This window comes from Rana temporaria, chromosome 1 (genome assembly GCF_905171775.1).
Source record: "Rana temporaria chromosome 1, aRanTem1.1, whole genome shotgun sequence".
Lineage (NCBI taxonomy): Eukaryota > Metazoa > Chordata > Amphibia > Anura > Ranidae > Rana > Rana temporaria.
In genome coordinates, this window is record NC_053489.1 from 97801993 (window position 1) to 97818221 (window position 16229).

Genomic DNA, 16229 nt, shown 5'->3' on the forward strand with positions numbered 1-16229 from the left:
GCCGCTCACTGTATCACTCGACCCGCCCCTTGGCGCGCCGCGTCACTGGATGTGATTGACAGCAGCGCTGGCCAATGGCTGGGCTGCTTTCAATACATCTGCTCTAGCCAATCATCGGCCAGGCTGAGTGGCGAGGAGGATGTCAGGACCGAGCGCGGGACTTGAGGGGTCAGGTAAGTATAACAGGGGGCCGGTATACTCTGAAGTTTTTTCACCTTAATGCATAGAATGCATTAAAGTGAAAAAACTTTTTCCTTTACAACTCCTTTAAATCTGTAGGGGGACCATTTTTTTGCATCCTTATGGGGACTTTACCACCGTTTAATGCACATTTCATGTCTGTGGTTTTCATTAAAGTGGTTTTAAACCATTCATTCTATAGTGTGTACTTGTCTTAACCTAGAGCACCAAGAGTAATTTCTGTCCGCTGCTTCGTTGCTCTGCTATAAGCATGAATTACATCTCACAAGTTTTCCCCGACACCAAGAGAAAAATGGTGCCAGGGGAGGAAGCTCCAGGTGATTGACAGCTTCAGCTCTGTTCCTGTGTTGTATGAAGGGGCATGTGTGCCTTCCCTCCAATCAGCTCCCCTCACTGATGTAACTTCAGCACTCCACCCCCCTGCTTTCAGAGCTGAGAGATCCTGTTTGAATTCTGCACTTTAAATACATGTAGGGGAAAGATGGCTGTCGATAAACAAGTTCAACTTATGTAGGAGGATTTGTTTAAATTTCTGTGTATCAACTGAGGGAAGTCACTTCACTGGCTATATAGAAGGGTTTACAAACTACTTTAAAGAAACCTCAACCTACTCGTTTCCCCTCCACCCCTAAACACCTGAGTAATCAGTCCAGTGCAGTCCCCTCTTCCTGGTCTCACAGCAGAAGCCATAGGCTGTGCCACGCTGTGTGTGTCTATAGATGTACACGGATAGGATCGGAAACACTCCTGCAAGTGTGCCCTCAGCGCACAGCTTGCTGAGGTGGCATCTATAGAAAAAATGGAGCAGACAGTGTTGGGGGGGGGGGGGGAAATAACGCCTGAAGAGGAGGTAAGGGACCACTCTGTGCAAAACCATTGCATAGAGCAGGTAAGTATAAACATCTTTTTATGCAGACACTCTTGGCTGTACACATGCTGCGGCTGTGATGCTAAAATTACCACTAAAATAAACTCCACGTCACATTTGAAGGGCAGTACCAACTCTAAATGTGACCCATTCAAATGTATAGGGCTGCACAGTAACTGCCCTGCAACTGTGTATGATGCATGCTGTTGCGGTGAGGTGTTTTTAGCTTTTGTGGGGGTTAAAACAAGCAAACAAGGAGGCAACATATCCCCATCACCTGTCAAACACCCCTTGAAAAGCAATCCACCACACAGACCCCTTTTTGAGGTGGGGGGGGGTCTGCTGCATGTCAAAACAAGCCCTTTTCCAACTACCAGATAGTAGTAGGTTTTCAACAACCAGATGTGGCACTACATTTACACAATGCCTGCTTGCCACAGATTTTATGCAATTAAAACTATTTTTCATGTACGTTTCATAGCAAATTTCATTATAAACTGTATGACCTGAAAGAGGTTCTTTTGTGCAATAAACTTGGTATATGGGAAGTGAGAAGCATTGTCTTGAATTGTTAAACAAATGGAGAGCTTTAATTCCATGTTGGTCCTATCTCTTCTCTTTTTCTCCTTCACTCTTTACTTTTCTTCACTTTCACTGACTGTCTTATTTTCCTTTGTTCGCTAAGGCACACTGTGGCAGGCTGGACTCTGTGATGATATAGATACTTGGCCCTATGTTACCCAGATTGGATCTTGCATTGACCTATCTTTAGTGGTTTGTTCTAGATCTTTTGCTCCAGTTGTATTGCCGGCAACTCTGCTTGTCCTACCTAGTGCTGCCTCTTCATAATGTTATATTTCCTTTTATGTTTTATTTTTTGTCCTTTCTTTTGTTTTTCCTTTGCCTGGAAAATTCTATAAAATTTAAGTTTAAAAAAAAAAAAAAAAAAAAGAAGGATTGTAGAAAGCATAACAGCAGGGGAAAGTGAATGACAGGAAGCATGAACATTTTATGAGGGCCTAGCACAAGCTGACTTTTCTCTATATAAATAAGGTAAGTCATCCTTCTATAGTAAAGATCCTTTTTATTTAGTGCTGGGAGAGCTCAACTTTCCATGTGAGAAACACACTTCACACAGTTTAACAATTACAATAATACTGGCATTTATTACAACAAAAAACATTTATGCTGGTCATATATACAGTATATATTCTTTATTCATTCTCAAAACAATCATCCGCCATGAGACAGACCAGTGTTGCACATATGTTTGATTTGATAAGCCTTATTTCATATCAGTGGGTCAAATACTACAATGATTTCTTGAATTATTTCTAATGGCAGCTATGGCCAGCAAACACTGGATGGGACAATAATGTTATTAGGAGAAGTGTCTGTGTACAAAATAGAAATCATTTCTGATACTAATATTATGCCAACAAGTGACAAAGCACTAGTGGCTAATGAAGAAAAATATGAAAGCGTGACTCCAGCCAAAATTCTTTTTTCAAGTTTCACAGTTGAAAAGCATTAAAACCTTCGTAGGGATTGTATTGTCGTGTCTGTCACAGCAGAAAAATCTAGATTTTGAATGTTATCTTTTTAAAAAGGGCAACATCCGGAGTAAACTTTGTATTACACTTTGGCCCCATACACACGGGAGGATTTATCCGCGGATACGGTCCAGCGGACCGTTTCCACGGATAAATCCTCTCGAGGATTTCCGCGGATTTCTATGCGATGGAGTGTACTCCCCATCGCATTGAAATCCGCGCCGAAATCCTCTGGCGATGACGTGTCGTCGCCGCGATTATGACGCGGCGACGCTGTCATATAAGGAATTCCACGCATGCGTCGAATCATTACGACGCATGCGGGGGATCCCTTCGGACGGATGGATCCGGTGAGTCTATACAGACCAGCGGATCCATCCGTTGGGATGGATTCCAGCAGATGGATTTGTTTGGCATGTCAGCAAATATTCGATCTGCTGGAATCCATGCCAGGGGAGAAATATCCGCGGAAACAGATCCGCTGGAGTGTACACACCATAGGATCTATCCGCTGAAACCCATTTTCTGGGATTTTTCAGCGGATGGATTCTATCGTGTGTATGGGGCCTTTAACAAGCTGAACAATGAGACTCTGCTGAAAAAGGTCAGTTTACTTAAAAGTGGTTGTATAGTCAAACTTTTGACTTTTACCTAGAGGTAAGCCTATAATAACCTGTACAGTTTAGGAGATATTCCCCTTGCAATGCGCCGCGTGTGCATTGGGGATTCTCGGCTGAAAGCCTGGCAGATGCCGGACTTTGCCGGAAAGAAGTCTCCTGCGCACATGTGCGTGAGTGACGACATCGCGGCTCCAGCCACTCACAGCGCTGGAGCTGCGATACCCAGAAGACACGCCGAGGCAACATGTCATCTCCCTTGGCGTGGACCAGGTAAGTTACCGATGCCTCGTTCTAAGGTAAGTATTTCCATAATGAGCTAGTATGCGGTGCATACTAGCTCATTATGCCTTTTGCCTTGCAGGTAGAAAAACACACACAACTGTCAGCGGGTATACAGCCGCTTTAATAAACTGCTGCATGTCAAAATGCTCTTTTAAAGGTAAACCTGTCGCAAGTCACAAGAGTGCAGAACGAACTGCACTCCTGTGACCTACAGGAGAAATAAAGCCAAAAAGATTCTCTCAGATAAAAATGGACATACTGGAGTTGACTGCCAACATGTTTTAGAGGTGTAAACTACAGGCATGTGATTTTAGTGTTATTTCACTACTTGTTAAGTCACTGACCTGAAACAAGAAGGATTATAAAAAGGTGCGACATGCTATACAAGCGGTGGATCGTCACGTATTAAAGGAAGATGATAAGCCTGGAGTTTTCACCTTCAAACAAATCACAGTGACAGCTCCTAATATAATGATCCGAGACAAAATTCTACAGTTTTATGTATAACCATTGCCTAAAGATTATCCTAAGTGACGCTTGAATCTTTGTCATATGAATAAAGCAAGCATATACAGTAGCCTATGGCCAAACAGAGCATTACCCAACTGAAGGGTCACATGCTGCCACATGTCATGCAATTATAATTAAGGGACTTACCTTGTCCTCTTCCTGAGCACTCACTGGCTCTCGTTTTTTCTTCTTCACTTTCTTTTCTTTGCTTGGCTGTGTTTGCATGTCCACATAGGATTGTAGATCCACTCTTGAATGAAACTGGTATCGCCCACTCTCCACATCACAGTAGTAATATATTCCAGTGGAAGGATCATAATATAGTTGGGATTCCTAATTGGCAAATTTAAATGTAAAGGTTACAAAATGAGTGTGGTATTAAAAGGGTCGGCTGTTTTTTTGTTGTTAAAGCGGGGGTTCACCCGTACATGAGACTTTTTTCCGTTTACGAGATGCATCTTCTCCGCCGCTTCCGGGTATGGGCTGCGGGACTGGGCGTTCCTATTTTGATTGACAGGCTTCCGACGGTCGCATCCATCGCGTCACGATTTTCCGAAAGAAGCCGAACGTCGGTGCGCAGGCGCAGTATAGAGCCGCACCGACGTTCGGCTTCTTTCGGCTACTAGTGACGCGATGGATGCGACCGTCGGAAGCCGATCGGAAGACTGTCAATCAAGAAGGAACGCCCGCTCCCGAAGACCCATACCCGGAAGCAACGGAGAAGATGCATCTCGAAAACGGTAAGTACGGCTCATATTTTAAAACTAGCCTATTCCCCTAGACAAAACGAGCAGCCATCTAAGGGGATTGTTTGAAAAAATTGTCTTATGGGTGAACTCCCGCTTTAAATAAACATGTCATACTTAACTGCTCTGTGCAGTGGTTTTGCAAAGAGCAGCCCGATTCTCTTCTTCTCGGGTCCCCCGTTGGCTCTCCTGGCTCCTCCGCCTTGACCAATTCCCCTCAATAGCAAGCCGCAGCTCAACCCGCCCCCCGCTGTCTTCTTATTGGTTCATGGTCTGTTATTGACAGCAGTGGGAGCCAATGGCTCCCGCTGCTGTCTCAGCCAATGAAGAAAGGGTGTCCCCGGCACAGCCAAGGCTCTTATGCAAATCGCTGGATCGAGAGTGGGCTCAGGAAAAGTATTCAGGGGGCTGCGGGGGGAGCTTCACCCAGATGCTTTTTTTACCTTCATACCTGCTATCATATAATCATCACATAATCATCAGCCTTTACAACCACTTTAAAGGACAAGTTCACCTTTAAACATGTTACATGATCCATCCGTTTTAAGGGTGGAACATGTAACAGGTTCCCACTGCTGTAGCCGCCGCCCGCTGCTCGTTCTCCATGTGACAGCAGTACAGGGAGAAGTTCCCCATACTAGCGGTCACTTTTTAAAAACAGCTTGGCCATGCTTGGGCTCCGCCCACTCGTTCACACAGTTCTGTGAATAAATGAACTACAAAGTACCGACATCTTTTGCTTGTAGTTCTCAATAAACTACCATGGCGCTGCTGGCCGTACGATGTACAGGCACACAGCTTACACTCACTGTCTGCCGGCGTCCTGCATGGCATCAGTGATCTGCCGATTGCTGGTGCAATGCTTTCCAGGCTCAAAAATAAATAAAAGATAGTACATTTTACCTGCAAAAAAATAAAAATAAAATAATGGGCATTTATTATTATTATTTTTTAAAGTGAATTCATCCTTTAAAACTGTGGTATTACACTAGCTGTTCAGCAGAGGGTGCCCTACATAAACACTGCTGCATGACTGCAAATGAAATATAAAAGGATGGACATACCGAGTCATAGTAGAATCCAGTACTGTGATCGTAGTACATGCCAGTGTTCTCATCATAGGCAAATCCGGTTTGGGACAAAGCAGCTTCCGCAGTGGCTCTTAGACTTTCAGCAAGTGATGTTCCTTCCTCACCCTGAAAAGTTAAATTGAAATAAAAAGTGTTTTTTATTTCATCAATATAGCAAGACAACCATCACTGTCTCACAAAATGCTTATCGTTAGTGACTAGATAAAGACTTATATTGCCATTAAGAAAAATTATGCCACATCTGCAACCTTATTAGAGCCCAGCTCTACCTTCTGATTGTGTACTGTAGAGAAAGTCAAAAATATATTTAACTAACTTGTGTAAGAAAGGAGTAAAGTATCTCACAAAAGTGAATACACCCCTCACATTTTTGTAAATCTTTTATTATATCTTTTCATGTAACAACACTAAAGAAATTACACTTTCCTACAATTTCCTGTGGTCTAATGAGACCAAGATAAACTTGTTTGGATCAGATGGTGTCAAGCGTGTGTCATGGGAACCAGGTGAGGAGTACAAAGACAAGTGTGTCTTGCCTACAGTCAAGCATGGTGGTGGGAGCATCATGGTCTGGGGCTGCATGAGTGCTGCTGGCACTGGGGAGCTACAGTTCACCGAGGGAACCATGAATGCCAACATGTACTGTGACATACTGAAGCAGAGCATGATCCCCTCCCTTCGGAGACTGGGCCGCAGGGCAGTATTCCAACATGATAATGACCCCAAACACACCTCCAAGATAACCACTGCCTTGCTAAAGAAGCTGAAGGTAAAGGTGATGGACTGGCCAAGCATGTCTTCAGACCTAAATCTTATTGAGCATCTGTGGGGCATCCTCAAACGGAAGGTGGAGGAGCGCAAGGTCTCTAACATCCACCAGCTCTGTGATGTCATCTTGGAGGAGTGGAAGAGGACTCCAGTGGCAACCTGTGAAGCTCTGGTGAACTCCATGCCCAAGAGGGTTAAGGCAGTACTGGAAAATAATGGTGCCCACTACCCACACAAAAGATTGACACTTTGGGCCCAATTTGGACATTTTCACTTACGGGTGTACACACTTTTGTTCAGGGCTGTGGAGTCGGTAGATAAATGTTCCGACTCCTCAGTTTTATGTACTTCCGACTCCGACTCCTCTGTATTAATATGCGAATGTATTTTATACATTCCTTGAGGGAAAGAAACGCAACCTACCACAGGACTACTGGCTGGGAAGCCAACAGTCTACTGTATTGCACAGTTTAAGCAAAAGACAAAACACAATGAAAACAATCAAGTGGCTGGATAGTAGCAGCAGGCATAAACATCAGGAACAGGATCTTTACCAGTTCAAAAATACAAACCACATTATTTGGTTGTTTTAGAACAAAAACAAAGCTTATCTATAATGAACCAAAAACAAAATCTGTAAAACCTAGAAATGGTTTATATTAATCTTGAAATGTAGTTATAGGCTTAGCAAATGCAAATCAATTCAATGTAGAGTTCTAAGGAAGAGAATTGCCTCTGCCAGATCCTCTTTCATAGAGGCTCTTAAGTCAGACTTTATTATTTTTAGGGCTGAAAATAATCTTTCGACACTGACTTGGGTGGGTGGCATTGCAGTAACTATTCTGGCCACATCACTAACGATCTCTGGATAAACAAGGATGGCTTCTTCAACAGTAAGTTTTGATGAGCGATCATACTTTTCAACTTCTTTTAGTGCTTTATAAAACTCCTGTTGGAATTTTTTTATTTGGACACTTACTGGTTCTCTAATTCTTTGTTTGAAGAAGATGATCCGGAGTTACCACTATTGCTTAAAACAGGGATCTTCAAACTACGGCCCAGCTGTTGTGGAACTACACATCCCATGAGGCATTGCAAGACTCTGACATTCACTGACATGACTAGGCATGATGGGAATTGTAGTTCCTGAACAACTGGAGGGCCATAGTTTGAGGACCCCTGGCTTAAAAGAACTTCATCCCTGCATGCATTGGTCTTTATTCTTACAGTAGAGAAGTCATTAATTATAACTTTTTGTGAATTGGGACATTTAAACTTGCTTTTTTTTTTTTATTCCAATCTAAATTTAGTAGAAGTCGGAGTCGGTGCATTGTTTGCCGACTCCGACTCCAGGTACCCAAAATTTCCCCCGACTCCGACTCCTCGACTCCGACTCCACAGCCCTGCTTTTGTTGCCAGCAGTTTAGACATTAATGGCTGTGTGTTGAGTTATTTTGAGGGGACAGCAAATTTACACTCTTATACAAGCTGTACACTCACTACTTTACATTGTAGCAAAGTGTCATTTCTTCAATGTTGTCACATGAAAAGTTATAAAATATTTACAAAAATGTGAGGGGTGTACTCATTTTTGTGAGATACTGAATAAACTGGGTGGGCTGAAAATAGGCAAGTATATACATTCTTGCTTACACACACGCGTTAGTTAGCATTGGTGTCAGGAGAAGGGAGTTTTAGGAGGCGTTAGGGTTAAGCTGGAATTCCATTTTAAAAGTATAATAAAGAATTAGCAGGAGCTTGCTCTATCTTGGAGATGAAATGAGCACAATATATTCATATTATATAAATAATATTAGTCAATTCCTATAACACCAGTATTACTGTTGCAAGTAGATTCATTAGCCACAGAGGTGCAGAAAATTTTGATCCCATAAACTGGCACTTAAAATTGCCTTTGACAGACAGAAACAATATTGTAAAACAGATAATGTATATACACTCACGGCTCTTAAAGAGCCATATACAGTCAGGAGCCGGTATAGACCGTTAGAGCAGTGAGCGTATATACACTTTTTTTTGTTTGCAACATTGTTTCCATCTGCCAAAGGAAATGATCAGTGCCAGTTTAAGGCTGGCTTCACATATATGCGAACTGGATGCATTTTGAACCTCATTCAATTCGCATGACACGGCAAACTGGCAGCCATTTCTATGGAGCCGATTCACATATCTGCGGGCCAACCATGGTGCTTTTTTAAAAAGAGCCCTGTGAATTTTTCAATCCGGTTCAGATGCGATTTCATGTAGAAACTCGTACCTGAATCAGTGAATTAAACTGCACCAGACTCGTTTCCGAGAGGCAGAAGTAACATCAGACGTCACTCTGGTCCTTCAAGGGCATAGAGTGGGGGGTCATCTTGCCCTCCCTCTGCTATCTGCCCAGCCACCGATCGGAACGGATCGTTTCTGGGAAGTGGCGGGGGGGGCCCCCTCTACCGCTGCCTATAAAAGTGATCTTGCTGTGAATCTGCTGCCGAGATCACTTTTATATGAAAAACGTCCGCCTGATGTAAATAAAGATACTGGGGTTATGGCAGTTACCGTGTTTCCCCAAAAATAAGCCCGGGTCTTATATTAATTTTGGCAACAAGACACAGTAGGGCTTATTTTCAGGGTAGGACTTAACATGTAATGTGCTGTCTTCTCTCCCCATCTTCCTCCCTGTGTGAGAGGAATCCCTGCAGCGTGAAAGGAGTTAAAATGCTTGTAAAATCCTATAATCCACTCTATTACAGTAGTATATAAATGTACAATGTGCGTTTCTGTAATATAATTGTGCCAAATACCTTCGTTATATCGCCACGCTGTTATATCGCTATTCCCTCCTGGAAAATAGTGCTAGGTCTTATTTTCAGGGTAGGTCTTATTTTCAGAGAAACACGGTAGCTGCTGCCATAACCCCATTATTGAACGTCAAAATAATGATGTATATTTACAGTTAGGCAGTCGGCAAGTGGCTAGTAGCGGTCTGTTGCAGGCTGTGGTAGGGGGCATCACGCAGCTCCTTTTTTTTGTTGTTGTTTTGTACAAACTTTATGAGAAGTGTACAAAACATACACTTCATTAATGGCAATGTACAGCTGCGCGGTGTGCTGCTGTACAGTGCTATGCAATTTAACACAGTGCGCTTCAATAAAAATGCAGCATGTCTGCATTTTATCACAGCATGTTCCACTGCAGCCTTAGGCAGAGTTGCGGTGTGAATGGGACAAACAACTGTTTCCTGTGTGTCCTTGCAGTGACAAACATTTTACCATCCCGTAAACCGCCTGTCACCGCACATAGGTGAATTAGCCATTATACTGGTGTTACAGCAAGAGGTGCTTTAGGAAAGATTTTTTTTTTTATGCACATTGTAAATAATTTGTTTGCACTTCCATGGTACAAAAAATAAGCATTCCAGCAAAAAAATGTAAATAATTTTCTTAATGTTTTTATTATTTGTATAAATATCAAAACTTTATACTACCAGTAAGGATCAACAGAATTTATCCTACCGCAACATGTTGGGCATAGTCTGTTTCTTGTTCTCCAGCACATTGACTGTCTGATCTGGGGGGTTCTTGCTCATCCGTTGCTGCTTCTTGGGTCACCTCAATTGGCCCACTTTCCTGGTGTGCATCCACATTGGGGGCTGTGCTTGTGTCTTGATTTTCATAGCAGGAATAGTAGTAGCTGTAATAATCTGCAAGAACATCAACAAATCTCATTAATAAAAAAAAATTATAAATACACGTGAGTTTTCATTTGTGCAACAGAGAAACAAACATTTTACTGCGTTCTATGCATCAAGGTAAAATCCCCCCCCCCCCCCCCCCTTCTTATAATTACCAAAGTCCGATCTCGATACAGCACTGTGCATGAGAGCAGCGACTCTCCTGACTATCTCCATCCTCATTGGGCAGATTGATAGCGAGCCTGAATGATCGCACCCATAGAACACATTTCTATTGGGACATTTGCTGAAGAGAAAGAACCAGGAGTGTAGGTGGGGAACCTGAGAAGAGGAGGATCAGGGCTGCTCTGTGCAAAACCAATGCACAGAGCAGGCAAGTATGCATTTTGTATGTGGGTAAGGGAGATAAAAGGTTGCACTTGGCCACAAATATATTGAATTTTTTTATTTAAACTGCTGCACCCAAAAACGTCCTTAAATACTTCGAAATATCAAATACATAAAATCATGTAATGGTGCGCTGCATCTTGCAATTCACCTCAAGTGTTTTGATGTAAATATAAAAATTAGCTACATCATGGATCCAACATAATAAAGGGACAATCCACTGCGTACCTTATAACAACTCAATTACACTCTGTAAAATCCATACCTTATAAAGTGCCATGTGCAATCATCAAAAGTGCATATAAATACAACTACCGTATATACTCGAGTATAAGCCGAGTTTTCCAGCACATTTTCTTGTGCTCAAAATGCCCCCTTGGCTTATACTCGAGTCACCTTTTTGCGCCTGATCTCCCGGACTTTGGGGACATGTAGCCCAACTCTTCCTTTACAAGTGTGCAAAGTTTGTTGTCTGGGGGACCTACGGCCGGGAAGTAACGATTTTTCAAAACCGGGCACCCCTTCCATAGACTCCCATGTTAAACGTAAGTCTAGTCATAGACACACAGTGAGGCATGGGTACAGTGAGGCATGGGCACCCTAGGCTTATACTCAAGTCAATAAGTTTTCCCATTTTTTTGTGGTAAAATTAGGTGCATCGGCTTATACTCAAGTATATACGGTAATTGAACATTGTGCTCCACAATACATATAATCAATAATGTGCTCAAACAGTTCATACAATCTCCTTGCATAAACTTGATCTGTAGTTCCAACTTCCCCACATGCGAGAAGATAAAAATATCAAAAGTGCTTGTGTATCACCACCGTGCTTCAAAACAGAAGGATGGCCTCTTAGCAGATATATAGATCCCACAAAGGGGATCGTATGCGCATAATCAAGATCACAGCCAAAGATTGATTGCCGGCCAACCTTAGAGATTTGGGGTAAATCCAGGCTCTCATCACTCACAGTGTTTCATAGTGAAAGCATTATTGTTTAAAACATATTTTAATGAAACCTAAAATGCACTACATGCTGCTACATAATCATGCGTTTTTATAGTGCATTTTTGTGCTTCATGAGTTTTTTTGTAAGAGGCAGAGACTGATTGTTAGCATAATGGTCTCCAAACTGCAGCCCCTGGGCCAGATGTGGCCCCTTGCTTGCCTTTATCCGGCCTTTGGGGCACTATTCCTCCCACTGAAACCAATGATGGAGCTCTATTCCTCCAACGACGGGGCACTATTCCTCCCACTGACACCAATGATGGGGCACTATTCCTCCAACTGACACCAATGACGGGGCACTATTCTTCCCACTGACGGGGCACCATTCTTCCCACTGACGCCAATGACAGGGCACTAATATTTTTTTTACTCCCACTGATCATCAAGCCTATGGCATGGTTTACTTCCACTGATGCTAGGGAATTTTCTACTCCCATTGGACACCTGCTCCCCCCTGAATTTTGAAAGGCAGTAACCTGGCCCTTTGTTTTGAAAGTTTGGAGACCCCTGGTTTAGCACAAAACCCTGCCAAAAATACACCAACAAATGTATGTACATGCGCTTTTCATATATTTCCACTAAAGTCTGAGGCCAAAAACACACTATGCTGCACCAAAAGAAGCACCTGAATCTTTTTCGAAAAATGCACTGCATCATATTTAGAGGTCGACCAATATGGGTTTTTCTCTGGCCGATGCCGATATTTAGAAATCGGGGCAACCGATGGCTGATATAAGATGCTGATTATTCTTTTTTTGGCAGATGGCACTGGTTGCCACTGGCAGGTTTCACACCGAGCCGATTTGTCAGTTTCACAAACTGGCATTTGTAACTGAATGCAGAGAGAGACCAGCTGTCAAAATTCAGCGGGGATGTCGGGGCCCTGCAGCTAACACCAGCCAATGATTGGGCTGCTTAAAGCGGGAGTTCACCCCAAAAACTATTTTTAACATTAGATTGAGGCTCATTTTGTGAAGGGGAATCGGGTGTTTTTTTTTAAATCGAACCAGTACTTACCGTTTAAGAGATAGATCTTCTCCGCCGCTTCCGGGTATAGTCTTCGGGACTGGGCGTTCCTATTTGATTGACAGGCTTCCAACAGGCTTCCGACGGTCGCATACATCGCGTCACGAGTAGCCGAAAGAAGCCGAACGTCGGTGCGGCTCTATACGGCGCCTGCGCACCGACGTTCGGCTACTTTCGGAAAATCGTGACGCGCTGTATGCGACCGTCGGAAGCCTGTCAATCAAATAGGAACGCCCAGTCCCGCAGCCCATACCCGGAAGCGGCGGAGAAGATCTATCTCTAAAACGGTAAGTACTACTTCGATTTAAAAAAAAAACCACCCGATTCCCCTTCACAAAACGAGCCTCAATCTAATGTTAAAAATTTAGTTTTTGGGTGAACCTCCACTTTAAGAAAGGGGGCGAAGCCACATACACATAGCGGCCCACCCAGATCCCATCCCATTGGCTGGTGTTTGATAGCTGCTGAGTCCCACCCACCCCCAACATCACTGCTGAATTCTGACAGCTCCCCTCTCTCTACATTCAGTTACAAATGTCAGCTTCACACACAGCGGCAGAGCCGCTCAGTGTGTGAAACTGTCAGTGGAGTGTGGGGAAGGGAAGCTTGCAGTCAGTAATTGGCTGAATTTACCGATTTCGGCTGATATGTCAGTCGACCTCTAATCATATTACAATGATATGAAGACGCACCATTGAAAATAATGTTATTTCTATTGTTTTACATGGTAGTATGACCAAAGACGCAGGAAAAAATAATAAATAAAATAAAAAATGTGAATGGAGCCTTACGCATTCTTAAAAATAAGATGCAAATCTCTGCTTACCTGACCAGGCCGAGTAATCGTCTGTTTGCACTTCCTTGTCAGTCTTTATAGATTTATTACGCTCATGGATTTCTTTACATAAATCTTCCACCTGCCAAACAAAAACTGAAGTGCTGAGAACCATGCTAAAGTAAAAAAAACTTTAAATACTATATATTGAAAAAGGTACAAACAAAAGCATTAAATAATAATAAAAAACAAAAAAATGTAAAAGGGGAGGAATGAGTGAACTATTTAATTTGCCATTTCCAGGATAAAATTGCTCTCTGCAGGACCCCTTAAGCAGAACAAGGCAAATCTCCCCCCCCCCCCCCTTTCTTATTTTAGAAAGAGATCGTTCGGTTTTGCTCAACGTTTCACTGCAAGTGGGGACAGAGGATTAAAAAAAAAAAAAGGGGGGTATGATTTTTTTTTTTCACAAGGATTATCTTTACAGCAATGATCTCATCACTGTTATAAGCATTGTGTACTTTTGTAAAAGGGTACAGCTATCACATGGTACAGGTCCACCAATCACAGAGATAACATTAATACACAATGCATGGCTATTAATGAAAGCCATTGTGTACTACTGGCAAGTGGTTGCTGTGATTGGTCACAGCTAGGGTTGCCACCTCATCCCTTTAAAAAGGAACACATCTGAATTACACAGATTCTGAGGCTAATTTATTGCAGGTAAGGCACCAAGTGAGTTTAATTACCACCTTAATCAGCCACAGAACCTGTGTAATTCAGATGTGTTCCTTTTTAAAAGGATGAGGTGGCAACCCTAGTCACAGCAATCCCATGGTATCAGAGCCAGCCCGGTTCCAGTGGGGACTGGTAAAGTTTTAAGATGGTGGGGCGCCAGACCATGCCCTTCCTTTTTGACACCTCCCATTTCTCTGAAGCCCCATCCCCCCGTATAACAATAAGACTCCAGACGCGATACAAGAGATGGCCAGAGAGAGACTGCAGACGCGATACAAGAGATGGCCAGAGAGACTGCAGACGCGATACAAGAGATGGCCAGAGAGACTGCAGACGCGATACAAGAGATGGCCAGAGAGACTGCAGAGGCGATACAAGAGATGGCCAGAGAGACTGCAGAGGCGATACAAGAGATGGCCAGAGAGACTGCAGACGCGATACAAGAGATGGCCAGAGAGACTGCAGACGCGATACAAGAGATGGCCAGAGAGAGACTGCAGACGCGATACAAGAGATGGCCAGAGAGACTGCAGACGCGATACAAGAGATGGCCAGAGAGACTGCAGACGCGATACAAGAGATGGCCAGAGAGACTGCAGACGCGATACAAGAGATGGCCAGAGAGAGACTGCAGACGCGATACAAGAGATGGCCAGAGACTGTCAGAACATGCTACAGGAGTTGTTGCAGACTCAGGACATCCCTCAGGAGACAGTCAAGGGCCAGAGACATGTTACATGAGACTGCTATAAAAGGGCAATAGAGAAACACAGATAGGTTTCTGCAGGGGCCCCCAAGGAGTGCCAAACGGACAATATTTGCATGTTCTCCCTGTGCAAGTTTCCTCCCACACTCCATAGACATGCTGGTAGGTAAATTGTCCCCGATATGCATGTGAGTTAGGGTAAAGTGACCAGATTTTTTAAATGAAATCCGGGGACATATTTTTTTTTTCACTAGTAATGGCGGCAATCAGCGACTCTCTGCCTGTCGCCACCGCCACCCACCTCACAGCCTGTCAAGTCTTACTCTCTGTGCCCCGGCTACTACTGGGTGGGGAGCGGAGGAAAATCACTCCGCCAGGGAAGGCAAGGAGATAAGCAGGCAGGCGGCTGGCTCTTGAGCCAAGGCAGAAGAAGATGCAAGCGGAGCTAAATGGGCATGCGCTTGAAACTGAAGAAATATTCCCTTCGACCAGCACATGATCATCAGAAAGGGGCACAGATAATGGAAAAAAATAAACCACCCCCCCTAAGCTAGTAGGAGCGGCGGAGTGGGGGTGTGCAATTCAGACTTGGTCCGGGGACAGTGTCTTCAATCCGGGCACTGTCCCCAGAAACCGGGGATGTCTGGTCACCCTAAGTTAGGGACTTTAGACTGCAAGCTCCTCGGGGGCAGGGACTGCAGTGAATGTACTGTAGGTAAGTAGCCTGTGTGGGGTCTGACCTGTCTCCTTAGCTCCTGGTTGGTGCTCTCTGCAGTCTGGTGCAGTTTCTGGCTGAAGCTCAGCTGTTTCTGGATCTGGCACAGTTCCTCCTGACAACTCCTCAGCTCCTCCTCCAGAGCCTGGACTCTGTGGCACAGCGCTGGCTCCGCACATGGGGCTCCGCGCTCCTCCTCCTCGGCGGCGGAGACCCCGCCCTCCAGACATGCCTCTTCTTCCTCTTCGACACTTAGCCCCTCTCCATGCTGGGCCATAACACCGCACACAATTCACATCACTGACCACCACTGCTTCTAAGAAGCCAATAATTCCTGGTGTCAGGCGCGGCCTGATGACGTCACGTGAAGCCGAGCAGCCATGGTGGAAATGGGCAAGACCCTGCAGCAGCGGTAAAGCACGGGGCAGGCTCCTGTATGACGGACCCGTGTAGGGAAGGGTTCAACGCGGTGACTAATGACGGTGTAAAGGCGAGACCCTCGCTGTTCCTTCCGGTACATGTTCCCGGCTCC

The 16229-nt window shown here is 44.1% G+C and overlaps 1 protein-coding gene across 2 annotated transcripts in view; it reads right to left on the reverse strand.

The window, feature by feature from the left end:
• AGGF1 (angiogenic factor with G-patch and FHA domains 1) overlaps window positions 1–16162 on the reverse strand; it is a 37838-nt gene extending 21676 nt beyond the window's left edge. The window contains exons 1-5 of one of the 2 annotated variants that reach the window (XM_040340992.1): window positions 15723–16162; window positions 13587–13677; window positions 10158–10345; window positions 5845–5976; window positions 4182–4367 (exon numbers count right to left, since the gene is read on the reverse strand). In XM_040340992.1, coding sequence (XP_040196926.1) covers window positions 4182–4367; window positions 5845–5976; window positions 10158–10345; window positions 13587–13677; window positions 15723–15974 — 849 coding nt within the window. In that variant the 5' untranslated portion in view covers window positions 15975–16162. The remainder of the gene's footprint in view (window positions 1–4181; window positions 4368–5844; window positions 5977–10157; window positions 10346–13586; window positions 13678–15722) is intronic. The other variant, XM_040340982.1, reaches the window with a different exon arrangement.
• Between the last annotated feature and the right edge of the window lie 67 nt (window positions 16163–16229).